The sequence below is a fragment of the Eleutherodactylus coqui genome, chromosome 3, assembly GCF_035609145.1.
Source record: "Eleutherodactylus coqui strain aEleCoq1 chromosome 3, aEleCoq1.hap1, whole genome shotgun sequence".
Classification (NCBI taxonomy): Eukaryota; Metazoa; Chordata; class Amphibia; order Anura; family Eleutherodactylidae; genus Eleutherodactylus; species Eleutherodactylus coqui.
Genome location: NC_089839.1, coordinates 106,882,477 through 106,899,720, shown reverse-complemented (window position 1 = coordinate 106,899,720; position 17,244 = coordinate 106,882,477). Strand labels below are relative to the sequence as shown.

The 17,244-nt window shown below is 43.2% G+C and overlaps 1 protein-coding gene across 2 annotated transcripts in view; it reads left to right on the top strand.

Moving 5' to 3' along the window:
* The window catches only part of SHPRH (SNF2 histone linker PHD RING helicase), a 98,674-nt gene that overhangs the window by 50,523 nt on the left and 30,907 nt on the right, over positions 1-17,244 (top strand). For both annotated transcript variants that reach the window (XM_066595944.1, XM_066595945.1), the window contains exons 11-16: positions 782-860; positions 8,305-8,468; positions 10,232-10,488; positions 12,545-12,666; positions 15,226-15,314; positions 16,701-16,793. In XM_066595944.1, the coding sequence (XP_066452041.1) occupies positions 782-860; positions 8,305-8,468; positions 10,232-10,488; positions 12,545-12,666; positions 15,226-15,314; positions 16,701-16,793 (804 nt within the window). The remainder of the gene's footprint in view (positions 1-781; positions 861-8,304; positions 8,469-10,231; positions 10,489-12,544; positions 12,667-15,225; positions 15,315-16,700; positions 16,794-17,244) is intronic.

Sequence of the window (17,244 nt, the reverse complement as noted above, 5' to 3'; positions counted from 1 at the left end):
GAGCGGGCGGGAGAGAGGGAGAGAAAGATCTTACCTCAGTTCCTCCCCGCTCTCCCCTGCAGCTCCCCGCTCCGTGCCGGCACCCGAATCTTCAGGGACGAGCACAGCGATACTCGGATAAAGCAAATTACTCGAGCGAGTAGTGCTTTTCCGAGTACGCTCGCTCATCTCTATTTATGACTTGAAGTGACTGTAATATGACTTGAAGTGACTGTAATAAACAATGATGTATAAGCTTTCCATTGACTGCACTACCCTGTGTGGAAGACTCGCTCGAACTTACAAATGACTGTGTGTTGATTTCTTCCTGTCACTGCAGAAAGCCCCTGAATGATCGTCTCTCACAAATCCCTCACTGTGTAATGAGCTCCCCTCACAGCATGCTGAGCAAGAATGGAATATTATACGGAACCTGTCATTACTTTTGAACCCCATAAACTACATTATGGACCTCAAATATGAGGGAATGGAGAGTCTGGGAAGCTGTGTTTCATATTCACATAACATAGTTTATGGGGCTCAAAACTGATGTCAGGTTCCTTTTAATATTCAAATAACTAATATGCAAAGGTTTACAACTGTAGAACAAATGAGAGAGTTGGAGTCAAAAGATTTACCAAGTGGAATTGTAGTATGTTAAATTATATGACCGGTAATACAATAAATAGGAAAAGATTGTGAAAATCCAAAAGCATGGATTTTTTTGGATGCGAGGAGTAAGATAATGGGCAGCAAATTGTTAAATTAATGATCTGAGACATGATTTTCTTTTCTTTAACAGGCTGCCGAAATGGCTCTGCGGTTATCAGGAGTGAATAGGTGGTGTGTGAGCGGAACTCCAGTTCAGAGGGGCTTAGAAGGTAACAGTCCTAATCTAAATATATTTGATCTACTGGCCAACGTAACATTCTTAAAATCAAGCACATAGAAGATACCTGAAAAAATTGGAATGAGCAGAATTATTAAAGGGGTCGACCAGGATTAGAAAACATGGCTGCTTTCTTCCAGTAACATAACGACACGTTCATAGGCTGTGTTCAGCAATGCAGCTCAGCTCTATTGAAGTGAGTGAAGATCAGCCACAGTACTTCTTGCAACCTGTGGATTGGTGTGGTGTTTTATTTTTACATTTTTTGTATTTTACTCCTCACTTTTACATTTTTCTGTCTACATGAGGGCTTGTTTTTTGCAGGACTTTAAAAAATTTCTAAGTGGAGTGAAATGGAAAAAAAAAGCAAATTTACCATCTTTCTTGCTGTGCTTACCAAAGTTCTGTCTTCCTATTGGATCCTGCCTTCTCTTCCTCTTAGGGTCTACCCTCAGATCCTCTGCATCCTGTACTTAGTGCCAACTTCCTCACCATGGCATGCTGAGACCAGTAGTGCCTGCAGTTGCTTCTTGATTACTCAAAGCTCAACTCTTCTGCCAGACCAGCTCTGGACTGGCCGGGTGGATAACTCACCTTCATTGCTCCTCCTGCAGTGCCCCTAGCTAACAGTGCGCTAACAACTAGTGGCCGCGGGCTTGGCATCATCTCCAACTTCAGAGCTGAAGGCTCCAGACAAGACCCAACCTGGGCCACATATTTTGCATGCTCTCACTGCAGTACCAAATTGCCATTTTATACCACAACTGTTTTCCTTCAAGACCGGCCACCAGTGAACCGTCCAGAGACGCTGCTCCTGTCCAGTCCTTGTTGACTGCAGAACTGGAATGGGCATGCTCTCTCTCTCGAGCAGTGTCAAACCGTACTAAAACGTCCACTGCCATCCAAGACAGGCTGGACCAATTTATCTATCAACCACCTCCAAGTGTGTCTGACAATGCCAAAATTTGCCACGAGTAATGTCTCTTGTGGTAGGTCTGCAGAAACAGTCTAGGCCTCCTCGCTTGAGGTGATCTTCTAGCTTCCCCGAATTGGCATTTCCTCCAGTCCCTGCAGCGTGAACTTTCGGAATCTCTCTTGTGTCTGACCTGGATGAGGAACAAACATCTAAGCTCTCCTCTCTGTTTCATAGCCTAAGACCTCCTTCCCACGGACGGATTTTCCCCGCGTAATACAGCCACCGGGAATTCCACGGCGGAGCCTGTCATGGCGCCCCCCCCCCAGAGACCCCAATACTTACCTCCAGATCCAGCGTCCTACATCTGCATGATGCTTTGGCGCGCATGCGCAATAGAGCGCGTGACGCGACGGCCGCGTCATATGACACGCCCACGGCGTCACATGACGCGGCTGGCGGTAGGCGGGGAAGCGGTTTCACGCTATCTTCCACTTTGCTACAGCAGAAGATAGCATCACGGACGGCTTCCATTGACTGCAATGGAAGCCGTCCGCGCATACACCCGCGGCAAATAGAGCATGCTGCGGGTGAGGATGGGTGATTTTACGGTGCGGAATTCCGTGGTGGAATTCTGCATCATAAGCATTGTGCTATTAGGTTCAATAGAACCTAATAGCTGCGGGCAACGCAGCAGATTTCTGCTGCGTATTACGCGGTGGAAATCCGTCCGTGGGTAGGAGCCCTAATAGTGGCGGTGAAAGAGACCCTTCAGGGAAAAGATCGGGCACTGGCTTCATCCGCGGAAGCCTTTATGTTCAGATGCCTGAAGCATTCTCCAAACGTTTTCCACTCTCATTCAGAATTTGAGAAGGTGTTAGTCAAAGAATGGAACCTTCCCGACAAATGCTTGTCGAAACCGTTTCAATGTCATGTACCCTTTTCCGGAAGACTTGGGTAAGAATTGGTTGTCTTCCTCAGTAGTGGACCCCCACAGCTTCCTGTTAATTGAAAAACACCTGTGGCAGACGCCTCATCCTTTTGGGACATACGTGATAAAAAACTGAAATCCTTAGCCAAAACTTCCTTTGCAACAGTAGGTTCAGCACTTTGCCCTGTCTTTGCTTCTACTTAGATCAGTAGAGCTGCTACTGAATGGGCTAAACAACTACTTTTTTCTGGCTCTTCTCTAGAAGAACTCACAGACATAGTGCAGCAGATAGGCCAAATGGGAAACTTTCTCTGTGAAGCCTCCCTAGATACCACCAGGTTATCAGTTCACGCATTGGTCGCTTCGGGTTTCCTCTTGCCAGACTTTGTGGCTCACATCCTGGAACACAGATGCCACTTGTAAGCGAACTTTAACACACCTTCCCTTTGTTGGCTCACGCCTGTTTGGAGCCAGACTAGGCAAGATTATGTCAGAGGCCAGTGGTGGTAAGAGTTCTCATCTACCACAAAACAAATCCAACCGTGCAAGATCTGTACAGAAAAAAAGGCCCCACTTTTGTTCCTTTCACCACTCCCAGTTCTTGGATAACAGAAAATCCCCACAGGACCAAATCCGAAGGCCCACCTGCAAACCATGTTCTTCCTAGTGTCTCGGACCACAGTCCTCCAAGTTTGCCTCTACCCAATTCTCCACATAAAGGGCGGTCCCCACCTAAGCCATCCAGGGTCGAGGGATGTCTTTCCCTTTTCGAAGGAAACTTGCTCGCCCACGTCTCAGATTCCTGTGTATGGGAGGACATTTGTTTGTGCTATGCAATATAGTTTTCCAACAATCCTCTGGATCGCTTCTTCAGTTCAAGAATAGCAGTGTCACGTTCTAAGGCCAACATTTTAGCTTATGTGATTCACTTTTTTTCAAGGTGTAATAGTCTCCTTACCCCCCTTAGAACAAAACAGGGGTTCTATTCCATTCTCCTAATGGTGCTCAAGAAGCATGGCATCGTATGACTCGTTGCGGATCTCAAGCGGTTGAATCAATATTTCACTGTTCAACATTTCTGCATGAGATCTCGTCATTATGTCTATGAAACCAGAGGAGTTCCTGTCATCCATCGACATCAAGGATGTGTACTTCATATTCCTATCTGTCCAGAACATCAGTGAGTCTTACGTTTTGATATTCATTCGGAACACTAACAATTCATGGCCCTGGTGTTCAGGTTGGCTATGCCCCCCTGAGTCTTTACAAAGGTTCTGGCATCAGTGATGGCTCTCCTCCACTATTTTGACTACATCTTGGTGAAGGCCCCGACTTGGTCGGACAATTTGAGAAGTCTCAATATCACTCTGGACACCCTGTCCCAATTCAGATGAATCATAAATCATCCCAAGTCTTCCCTTTTGTCATTACAATATCTGAACTCCCTGGGTCTCTCCTTTGATATGGCACATGCCTGGGTCCTACTCCCACCACATTAATTGCATCTCCTTCAGCGTCATGTGCGCTCCCTGCAATCTCAAGTCTCCTATTACCATCTGTCACTGCATGAGAGTGCAGAAGCTCGCAACTCAAGGCACTTGGACAGTAAGTAAGTTGACTCTTCCATTAAATGTATTGGAACTTTGTGCCATTCTCCTGTTACATCCACACTTTGCTCCCCAGCTAACAGGTTTCCCCGTTCGGGTCCAAACCGCCAAGTAACGGACGAGGTGTACATAAATCATCAAGGCGGAACCCTTAGCTCAGCAGTCATGCAAGAGACAGTGAAAATCCTGGATAGCCGATTTTCTAAGCAGGAAAAAAGTCTAAGCAGGAGAATGTGAATTATATCCCCAAACACTTTGTCAAAAATGGGGTCACCATAGAATTGACCACAAACTTTGTGTTCAGGTCTCAGGATCCCCAGGCTTGAACAGTGGAAGCCCTCATAATTCCCTGTATTGACTTCCAGTTCCTGTTTGTCTTCCCTCCATTTTCTCTTATCCCTTGATTTCTCAAGAAGATCAAAAAGGAAGCCCTTCCGGTGCTTCTCATAGCCCCAGACAGGCCTCGATGCACATGGTACGCATAACTCGTTGAACTGCTCGTCAACATACCATGGCACTGTCCCCATTGAAATCTTCTCTTACAAGGACCCATCTTCCACTAGTTTGTCCACACTTCGTGTAACAGCTTGAAAGTTGACGCTGCGGTCCTGAGAGCTTGTGGATTTGCGGAACCCATCTTTCAGACTATGATGAAAACTATGAAGCTCTCCTCTTACAGGATCTACCATGTCTGGAAATCTTCGTTTTCTATGGTATTGTGTTATACTGTATAAGCGCTCAACTTCACTAAGAAACAAAGTGAAAAAAAATAATTGCAAAAAATAAAGGATATTGAAAGTTTAAATCCCCCCTTCTTTCCCAGTAGTTATGCTTAAAAAAATTTGAACAAAAAACAAACATTTTTGATATCGGCATGTCCATAAAAGTCCAATCTATCAAAATAATGAATTATTTATCTCGCACGTTAAATGTTATCAGAAAAAAACTGCACAGCACCAAAACTGCGTTTTTTTGGTTGTCCTATCCTCAAGTAAAAATGTAATAAAAAGTTAACAAAAAGTTGAATGCATGTTAACCCCTTAGTGAACACCCATATGTGTTTTCACGTCCTGCGTATCTGGGCTTTAATCTACAGGGCCGTAAAAACACGCTCGCCCTGTAGACTAAAGCCACGGGGTCTGCAAGTGTGGCAACTCCATGCTATCGGCTGATAACGAAGATCTCCTAAAGATAAAAAAAGTTAAAGAAAGATAAAGTTTCATCTTCCCTCACAGATCGGATCTGTGGGCAGAGCTGAAACTACTCACCTCCAGCTTACACAATTATGCCCACATTAGTGGGTCATAATTAAGTAATCCACTCGCAGAAAACAGAACGCTGCATGTTCTATTGTATGGCGGAAATCGGCGACGTAGAGCCCATTGTGCTCTATGGTCGCAGATATAGCCAAAGCCCATACGCAACTACATTGTGTACGGGCTGCAGGTACCGCGTCATCGCTAAACGACGGTACGGGAGATACAAAAGGTGTACTGCGCGTGACTGCCTGTGTGAGTACGCAGTTATGCACAATACATTACACGGTCGTATGCAGGATCACAGCCGCTGTGGTCTTTCGCAAGGGGATTCCACATGCAGCCGTGTGAGCTCGGCATTATTCAGAGCGCTACCTGTAATACGTAATTTACAAGAAGTCCTGGGAATGCTTGCGTTCCTGCAGTTCCAGGGGCAGCTTGTTGAGCGCATCTGTGGGAGACCGCCACACCTCAGCAAACTAATGAAGCTCCAGAGAGCGCCATTTTCTACACCCCATCCCTGCCACTGAGGTCAAGAAATACCCCCCCAAAAAGTTTCAGCTTTTCAGCATGTACGGGAAGAGGAGGGATAGACAGTTTTATTGCCCCATCTGCCCATTCCAACAACACCTCTGTAATTACCCCTGTTTTAAGACCACACAGTTTTACATTATTACTTTGATCTTAGATTTAGGGAATGGCAAAAAGGGGGGAGGGAAGGGATTATTTTTAGGGAGGTATTTTTTTTCTGCACAACTGTGAAATGGGGCCTGGAATTTATTCAGTTGTGCATTGAAAGCCAAAGTTTGTTCCCTCCATTGCAGGCCTAGCCATGTGTCCAGTAAGCAAATTGGGTCTACAATGGGAATGTTTCTGAACACGGGACAAACAAGGGTATCCATTTTGGGGTGAAAGTCTTCATTCATTTGTGTGCTGTACAACAAAAACTGTTTTTAAAATGACACAATTGCCAAAAAAAATAAAAATCGTAATTTTTTTCCTTCTGCTTTACTTAGATTCATTAAAAAATTGTGGGGTAAAAATACACAGTACACCCCTAGATAAAATTGTTAAGGGGTCTAGTTTTCAAAATGGGGTCATTTGTGGGGGCTCTCTATTGTTTTGGTTGCTCAAGGGCTCTATAAGTGTGCTATGGGGCCTAAATTACCTTCAAGTAAAATAGCTGTTCTGAAAACCATCGACTGCTCCTTTTGTTTTGGGCTCCGTTGTGCATACAGGCATAAGATTAGGGCAACAATGCGTATGTTTCTGAACACGGGAGAAACAGGGGTATCCATTTTGCGGTGCAAATCCTCATTTTCATGTTCAGTATAGAATAAAAAACTGTCTTTAAAACGATATATTTGCATTTTTTTTTCTCCTCTAAATTTCATTAACTCCTGAAAAAAATACTCATGACCCCCCTCAGTGAATACATTAAGGGGTGTATTTTTTAAAATGGGGTCATTTGTAGGGGTATCTATCATTCTGAGCCTTTGCAATCTTGGCTTGGTGTAGGAAAACAAAATATTCCCCAAAATGGTAATAATCAATGTTAAATTTGTACGTTTTCTAAATGGTAAAAAAAAAAAAAATACAATGTGCATCCAGAATAAAGTAAACAGATGGAAATATACGTCTTATTAAAAAAAATTGTACAGTGTATTTGCACATATTTGACATTATTGCAGTTGAAAATGGGAAAAAAAATGAAAAATTTTTTCAAAATGTTTCCAATTTTGGTGCTTTTAATAAATATACACAAATCTATCGGTCTATTTTTACAACCTAAATGAAGTACAACATGTGGTGACAAAACACTGTCAGAATTATTTGGATATGCAAAGCCTTTACGGAGTTATTCTATGTTAAAGTGACACATGTCAGATTTTCAAAATTTGGCCTGGTCATTAAGGCACAAACAGGCTTGATCACTAAGGGGTTAAAATGGTACAGATAGAAACGACAGGAAGTCCCACAAAAAGGAGCCCTCACGCAACTAAATTATCAGAAACCTGCTCGGGTATTTTCATCACTCCCATTGAAAGTGAATGGAGCGCTGAATAAGAATGCTCAAGTGACGTCACTGCTGGGGAAGAAGCAACCCCGCAGTGATAGGAGAAAGGGACACAGGAGTCCAATTCTTGAGATCAGCGGGGATCTCAACGGTGAGACCCTACCCCCATCGATCATCAAGTTATCCACTATCCTGTGGATAGAGAATAAGGCCGCCTGCACATGGGTGGAAATCCCGCGGCGGGATTTCCGTCACTGAAAGCCTGCATAGGAGTGCATCACAATACGCACTCCTATGCAGACGGCCGCGGTTTGGCCGCGCGAAATGTCGCGCGGCAAACACACCGCGGCATGTCCTATTTCTGTGCGGGGCTCGCAGAGCCTCGCACAGAAACGTCACTCACCCGGCCGCCGGCTCCAGTCTGCGCATGCGCCGGCTGCCCGGCAGCCAGCACATGAAAGAGCCGGGGCCGCCAAGCGCGGGTGAGTACGCGCTCGTCCCTGCAGGCGCTGGGGTCAGGTCCCGCGGCGAGAATTCTCGCCGCCGGATCTGACCCGCCCGTCTGCAGGCGGCCTAACTTGTTATTCTAGTTAAACCCTTTTAATGCAGTGGCACAATGGGTCCATATTATTCTCCTCTGAAACTGGCTTGAAAATAAAATGTAAAGTCATAGGTCAGTTGTGTAGCTTTTCCATTGTGTTTTGTCATGCAGATTTATTTGGACTAGTACTATTTCTTGGAGTGGACCCTTGCTGGGTAAAACACTGGTGGGACCAACTTCTTTATAGACCATACTGCCGGAGGAATCCTTTTCCGCTTTACTGTCTTATTGCCAAAATTATGTGGAGGTCCGCCAAAAAAGATGTTATTGATCAGGTATGTATTGTGTGTTTTATTATATTTTCTTCAGGAGATATTAAATAAAATAAAAAAAGATATTCCACAAACCATTGTGTAAAATGGTTAAAGCATACCTAATCTTTCAGTTGTGGTAACAAAGATAAAAAAGGAGGGTGGAGCAAGAACCAGTGAGAGCGGTGGAATAGTTCTGAAGTAAAAAGTGTTTCGAATGATGGAGGTGCTGCCAACCAGATAACGCTCCGCCAAGGTGGGCGGGAGTATAGCGAAAAGAGAGTGTGGAAAAATACTGGTGGTGAAGGTGCAACACTCTAAGCTAGTTGAAAGCTAAAGGTCCAAGATACGATAGTGAAAGCCCCTTCATCAGTTCTGCCGGATTAAACACGTAAGGATGCCTGGGGGTGACACAATTCCAAAGGTTTTTGGATGTGCCAGAAGTCCTGTATGTGGCAGGGAGGACAGGGAGGTTCATTATCTTTTAGTTGACTTTCCTGAATTTTCAGTTGACTTTCCAGAATTACCGTATATACCGGCGTATAAGGCGACGGGGCGTATAAGACGACCCCCCAACTTTCACCTTATACGCCGGTATTACAATGGAGAAAAAAAAAATCATTACTCACCTCCCCCGGCGTTCTGTCGCGCTCCGGCAGGATGTCGCTCGCTCCTCGTCCCCGGCGCAGCATTGCTTTCTGAATGCGGGGCTTGAAATCCCCGCCTCCAGAAAGCTAATACACACGCCGTCAGCCAGTTACATCCATTCAATGACATCATTGAATGGCTGTGATTGGCTAAAACACACGTGGCTTCAGCCAATCACACTATTCAATGACATCATTGAATGGGTGTGATTGCTAACACACGTGCGCCTTCAGCCAATCACAGCCATTCAATGATGTCATTGAATAGTGTGATTGGCTGAAGCCACGTGCGTTTTAGCCAATCACAGCCATTCAATGCTGTCATTGAATAGCTGTACCGGCTGACGGCGTGTGTATTAGCTTTCTGGAAGCGGGGATTTCAAGCCCCGCATTCAGAAAGCAATGCTGCGTCGGGGACGAGGAGCGAGCGACATCCTGCCGGAGCGCGACAGAACGCCGGGGGAGGTGAGTAATGATTTTTTTTTTTACACTTTTTTTTTTGTATTACCGGCGCATAAGACGACCCCCGACTGCAGAGCAGATTTTTCGGGGTTCAAAAGTCGTCTTATACGCCGGTATATACGGTAGCTAAGTGTTTGTACCTGACGGCTAACACCATTTCTGACCATTACATGACTTTCTGCATTTTTTCAGTTTTCCCCTCTACAGGCTCCATTTCTTACTCTCAGTTAACTTTGAGCTAGAGAAGTACTGAGCAGTGTGGATGTGATTCCAGTAACTGTGATTGTTCTCAGTAAGAGAAACCAAGTAATCTTGTAGATGAGATACCTTTTAATGGCTAACAAAAATACAAGTTGTTCTAGCAAACTTTCCAACCTACATAGAGTTCTTTCTCAGGCTTAATGGAATCAGCCAAGCACTTAAACTGATCTGTCAGTGAGTGAATAGTTTAGGAGATGACGGGGAGAGGACAGGAGCCTAAAAAGGGAAAAACAAGCACTTTTCTCTGATAAGATATATATTAGAAAGTTTCTTGTATTTGGCCATACTGTTGATTTATGCAGAGTTTGCTGAAAGCTCAGGGGCCATTTGAGTTGTTTAAATGTCTTATTTAATTAGGGGGAGATGGCAGTGTATGGATCCATAGAAGTGTAATGAATTCAATTTGATTTCTTGCAGATTCAGATTCCAGAACAAACAGAGGATGTTCACTGGCTTCACTTCTCTCCAGTGGAGAGACATTTCTATCACAGACAGCATGAAGTTTGCTGTCAAGATGCTCTAGCAAAGCTACGAAAGATCTCTGATTGGTCTCTCAAACTTAGCAGCTTGGACAGACGGACTGTATCTTCCATCCTGTACCCTCTGCTGAGACTAAGACAGGCATGTTGTCACCCACAGGCCGTGCGTGGGGAATTCTTACCATTGCAGAAGAGGTAAATTGCATACTCCTGTTCTTGCTAACCAAGGTTAAGGTCAGATAGACCTTCTAAACCAAATGACTCATTGAGAATTGCAGTGCTTGACCTTTTACACTCCTTTCCTGTTATTCACTGCAGTTGATTGTGTAAGGGTCATGATGGCATCAATTGAAATATGTTTTTAGCCAAGGGTTCCTTTGAAAAACAAGTGGTTCTTAAACTACAGCCATAGCTAGGCTTTACTTCAGCTACCAAAAACGTTTAGTTCACTGCCCTTGGCCTGTATCTAAATAGCTACCCAAGTCAAAATGGCCTGTTGGCATTCCTCTGACTACCAGCAATCTGGGAAAATGTCTTGGTAGCCCTCACCCAGCTACACCATGGTTCAATTGAAGACAAGTTGGCTATCAATGTAATTTGTCCCTGCTTAGCTGCAAGTTCAGTTGTGCCTCATCTCATAACTGGACGGCATTTTGACAGTAGAATCTGTGTAGAGAATCCAGAACTGAACTATTGACTTTAATTAGTGAAATGGAGTTGTCACAGTGATCACTAAGATGGTAAAGCGGATAGTTCTCTGTTTAGCCCAAAAAGATGTTGCACCGTTTGGCTAGTATAATCAAAGAATACCTCGGACTTCTAGTTATGAGCTTAGTCACAAGGGCGCATCGGCGCCCGTGTGACTGAGCACTTACTGCAGGAAGAAGAAGGCCGCACTTCAGAACAGATGACTCCCCGCAGCGCCGAAGAAAGAACACATGACCGGCAATAAAGCCGGTCACATGTTCTTTCTTCCGGCGCTGCAGAGAGACGTCCATCCTGAAGTGCGTTCGTCTTTTTCCTGCAGTAACACGGGCGCCGATGCGCCCGTGTGACTAAGCACTATAAGTCTACTATAGATGAGTGGAGCGCTTTAGACGCCCTTCTCATAGTGTCTGATGGGTTTTCGTGTATTTGAACCAACCTTTCATTGCAATATACTGCTCTTACATAGGGTGGCATTCGAATCAGGCAGATCGGCTTTAACTCAAGATCAGTGCAAGAAGAGAAAAAAATGTTATATTGGCAGAGTTGTTTAACCCCTTAAGGATAAAGCGCAGTAAATTTATGGCGCTTGGTTTGGGCTTTAATCTCCATCGATAGTAGAAATACAGTGCAGGATTAAAGCCTTCAATGAAGCAGGAGCAGCTGTCAGACACAGCTGAGGACCCCTGAGGAGAAGAGAGAAGCGTTTTTTTTAAATTGCTTCTGCCTTTTCCTTTCCCGGGTACATACCGCCAGGGGCCCCCTGTTACAGCAGAGCTGCGAGGTCTTATCAGACCCTGATCAGCTCTGTTAGTGACTATTGCCACTACAGGTGGAAGTTTTCCCCTATAACTGGAGCCACTATGGATGCCCCAGCTACAGTTGAAAAGTGTGAAATAAAAAAAAAAAAAGACCATGTGAATGACACCCAGTGGTCTTATATGATGTTATGGGGGGACATAGATTGTAAAAAAAATAGTTACAAAAATAAGTAAAAAAAAAATTGCAAAATAAAATAAAAATATATGCATAAAAAAGAATATGACCCCAGGCCGACGCCAACTGAATCTGTCGCCATATGCATCTTGTAATCCAAAACTATACATATTATATATCAAAACATCCTAAACAAAATGAGGAACCCATTCTCTTACTTTATTTTAGCGTAAATATACAAAAAATTTTTTTTTCGCTTTTTACCCCAATAAAACTTTCAAATGGAAAACAAAAGCAAGTGAAAAAAAAGATATAAAAAATAGCCCTATACGTCACGGGGAAAAAAACACTGCAAAGATAATTTTGGTAGCTGAAGAAAAAAATAAGGCCGTAAAACTACCACATGTGTAAAATCCCTTACAAGTGTCTGGTTCTTTGGGACCAAAACAGCCTGGTCCTTAAGGGGTTAAGATGATCTGTAAAGTAAAAGTTAAATTATGTTGAAAGTCTAATACAAATGTAATACATCCTCCTGTACTTAACTTTGCATGTAAACATCTACTTTGTGAATGAAGTTTTAACCTGCTTTCCCTTTAACTTTCCATTACAGCACAATGACAATGGAAGAACTGCTGACTTCTCTCCAGAAAAAATGTCGAACAGAGTGTGAGGAGGCTCATCGCCAGCTTGTCTGTGCTCTGAATGGTTTGGCTGGAATCCACATCATTAAAGGTGAGTGTTGGAACAAAGCTGAGAAATACCATCCCTTCTCCCATTATAGTGTGACTATTAGGCCCTGTTGATGACATGTAGGATAAAGAACAGATGTAATGTATGTGAGATTTTAGGAATGATGAACTACCGCATGTGCAGCTTCTCTAGAATATATGGTAGAGAATGAAGGACATTCAAAGAAAATGTCATATAAGTAGATGACTCTATATTGTGAATTCATTATTGGGCGTCCCCCCAGGGTATGTTTGCTGTCTCAAATGTGACTCTTAAATACTGACTTTAGTATTGTCCAAGGTAGTAGTCTTCCAATGCAAGACCAATTTAAACATGCATCAAATTTTAGATGGTTCATCTTCTATATGTCATGTGTCTCTATCTAAAGTAACTGTAAATTGCTCTAATTTAACATATTGTAAGTGCTAAGAATTTAGTTATCAGATCCATTTGTATTTTGGGGTGATTTGGGCATTCACTGCTACAGATTGCTCCTCTCCAGAAACACATACCACAACACTTAATGTGTTCTCAGCAAAGTACTGAGGAAGGGGGCGCCACAGCTCTGAAACGCTTTTATGTATGCTGGCCTAAAATAAAAATGGAGGAGTTCAGCTAAATATAACATCTTGTGCTTCTCTTCAAAAAAGGTTGCGTCTACACCCCTTATTTTCTTTTGTTCACTCTGTACACACATGTTCCTTCATTCAAAGGTGTGATGGTTTTTTGGGTTGGCTGCACCTTTTTTTTTTTTTCAAGTTTACGGCACCAAAGTTTGCATTTTCGCTCCTACAAAAGGGAAAAAAAATATTATGAAGACTCTTATTTATAGACTGAATAATTATGAGGGGTGCATTTCACTGTACATAGTGACACCCTTGTCTATCTGCTAGATCCAGAGTCCTCTCTTACCTTTGATATGCCTGTTTTCGATTCCTTTGTTCGATACTCTTGGATAGAGGTTACCTGGGATAAGACTCATCTTATGGTGGTTAACTCATTGAAGGCTTTGCTCCCTTTGCCCGCTCCACTACGCTGGGTGGACGAGATGACCTATTTGAGTATATGGGTGACCAGACAGACCTCTGCTTTCTATCTACAACCTTAATCTTGTTCTCCTCCTAGATTGGGCTGCATGCTAGGTCTCCCTTCTCTTGACTTTGGCAGGCTGGGTTAATCTATTGAAACTCTTGCCTAAATTTCTATATGTTTTTCATAATTCTCTGATTTTGGTCGCTAAGAAGTTTTTCCATTCTGTTTGTAGGATAGTGCTTCACATTCTATGGGGAGGTTCCTTTCCTAGACTTAAAGTATCATCCCACTGACGCTCAGTGGACTCCCCCAGACTAGCCCTTCTCCATTTTTACTACTGTTACTTGACTAGCTAGCTGGTGTATGCCGGCTGGTGGTTAACCTCAAGTGACAATAACCTTGTGATTGGCTTAGAGCGCAGTTTGGTTGGCCCGGAACAGAGTTTGAAGGGTCTAATGTTGAAGGGTCCTACTTCTCCTATGATTCTCCTGCCTGCACCTATGATGGTGACCCTTAAGTTATGGTCCACTGCTCTTCATAGGTTTCCCCTATGGTGTAACCTGCACTAGCCCCAACTTCAGAACTTGATGGAATCAGAATTTTGGAGGCTTCACAGTGTTAGTACTCTTTTGGTTATTGTGAGCGAGTATACCTTTTGTATGTTTTTGCAGCTGCAGTTACCTTTCAACATACCAGTAATTTAGTATCTCAGACACCACCAGCTGCGCCACGCTGTTTGGACCCAGTTCAGTGGCCTGACCATCCTCTCTCTGAACTTTTTGAAAGGTCTGGCCCAGATATCGCATTTAGTGAACCGCTCTCTAGTTTCTACAGCTACTTAACACTATACCTTGCTCCACTAGAGAATAGAAAAAACCCTCCTTTGGACTCTGAGGATGTTGGAGACATATTTGCTGGTTCTGGCCCCCATCTGGTTACAGCTTGAGATAACCCAATTCAAGTCAAATTTATCCACAGAATTTATTATACCCCTTCTCTATGGGTCTGTTTGACCACTGTGGGCACAGTCATGCACATGTTTTGTGACAGTGATGTTTTACAAGATTCCTGCAGAGATGTACTTGAATTCATGGAATCTCATTTAGGGGCTCCAAGAATTCATCTTTCTAAAATCTGCCTATTCGGACTGATGAGCAATATCCCAGTAGATATAGCCACCCGTACCTTGTATAAAGTTTTGTTTTTCTATTGTAAAAAGGTAATTTTGCTGAATTGGAAGCATCTTAAGAGGCCAAGTAAAGCTGCCTGGATCCAGCTGATCAGCAGCATGGTAGCTTTGTATAAGCTCACACACCTGGCTAAGGGTTGCCCTGATAAGTTTGATAAAGTATGAGGACATTGGGTGGATAGCCTTGTAACGGTGGAAGAGATCTCTACCTAGACCAGTGTTCCCCAACTCCAGTCCTCAGGACCCCCAACAGGTCATGTTTTCAGGATTTCCTCAGTGGTTCCAATTGTATAAGAAATTGAACAAATGAAGTGATATATACTTTATTCATCCTCTTGCAGGTGAGTACCCTATGGCTGTCGAATTGTATAGGGAAGTTTTAAGGTCATCAGAAGAACACAAAGAAAAACTAAAGACTGATTCTTTACAAGTAAGTATGCCAAACATTGACTGAGCTGGAAAAGAAACACTGATATTAAATAACACGTTGTAGTGCCGAGGGCAGGTTGCATCCTTTGTCCTTTTGATTAGTGGATCATTTAATGGAAGCCATGGTGCTAATGTGAACAGAGTCTTACCAAACCAATGCATGACTTTCCGGCCAAGATTGACAACTTGCTGTACATTAGTTTGTCGGCTTTAAGATGAAGAACACGTCTCTGTACATCTCTAATGGTGTTTATGTTAGCTACCCCATGCTTTTTCCTTTTGCACTTTCCTGGATCAGATTGTTAATGTCACCTGCCTTGTTTTCTTGCAATTAACAGCACGCAATTTTTACACCCCGTTTGAGGCTCCAGATGAAATTGTAACAGCACAGCTTCTGTGTTTTTTTGCTCTGTCATTTCTGGAAGTGTTGTTATTAAGTGAAAATGTACTTGTTAGAGAATTAAATACGAGCCGGTGAGGTCGGTATGCCATTGCTGCCTTTAATTACATTTTTAATTTTAGCTTAATTTTGTTTCTCACTTGAAAATATGCCTCAGAATATGTTTTATCAAAGTTGAGCCGCAGTTTTAAGATGAGACAGAATATAAAATGTCATATATCAGTTTTGTTTACTTGTGACATACCCAAGGGCAGACCTTGTGGATTTTATGTGGCCCTTGAAGAGCAGCCCCCGTCCTAATTGGCCCTATCTTATTTGCCACTTGATCTCCATAACTGCATTGTTAGCAAAGAAGTAGGTGGGAAAAGAGGGTGGAAGGGGTAACAAATGCCAGGCCCTCTCTCATGGGTGGCCGGTTTTGATCTTTAGCATGTGATATGCAACTGAACAACCTTGTTTCCATATTTGTACTGTACTAGTTACAACGTGTAGGGCTCTGTGCCTAATAAAACAATGAAGCACCCACAGCACTTGACCCTGCAGCCCTTTCAATCATCTTATCGGCTGGCATGCCGGAAGTCAGACCGTTACTGATCTGTTACTGTTTATTGATGTAGTAGGTATGATGACGTCTTGGTCACATGCCCCTCCATCTGCATCCATCATATGGTCAGGAGTGCCATCCAAACTAGGCAGAAGGATTGGTAAACAAGGGGGCATGGTTCCAATAATATAAAAGAATCATATGCTGCAAAATAAGCTTATTACAAACCCAATTTTTGAACTTAGTTATGAAGTGGCCAACTACTTTAAAGCACTGGAAAACTCCTATAACCGAGTTATTTGAATACGGCTCAGGTGCAGTGCAGGCACCGCCACATAGGCATAGATGGCATTCTTTCAGGTACTACAGTGAAGAACAGTGTATGATAGACCACAAAACATAGTTAATCATATCCTTTCCAATCGCTTTTCAATTTTATCTAGAGACTACACTCTACACACAATCTGATTGAGCTGCTTTCTGCAAAGCATCCTGGGATCCCACCAACCTTGCGTGATGACAAGCTGGAAGAAGAGGTTATTGTTTTTTACTGTGCATTATGTGTCCAAATATTGCAGTTTTAAGGCTTTATTCACACTGGTGTAATGCACATCGGTGTGCTGTCTGTGTGTTCAATGGACACCACATCGACCTGTAATAGCCAATTAGGCAAATTGCATCATGTGCTATTCTGGTCCATTTTCACAGACGAGAATAGCCCATGCAATTTTGGGCATACATCAACATCAGACAGCACATAGACGGTGCGTCTATGTGAATAAGACCTAATAAAATGTTATTTTTGATTTTTCTTCAGTACTAGTTTTCTGAGTAGTGCTTAAGGTGTAATAAGGGCTCCGCACAAGCCAGATAGGGCCCTGCAATTCCAAATAAGCACAAGCTCTGCTGATCACCATTACATGTTACTATTCATGCTGTTAGACTATGGGATCAGGGAAATTTCTTGTCCGTATTACTGGGGAACAC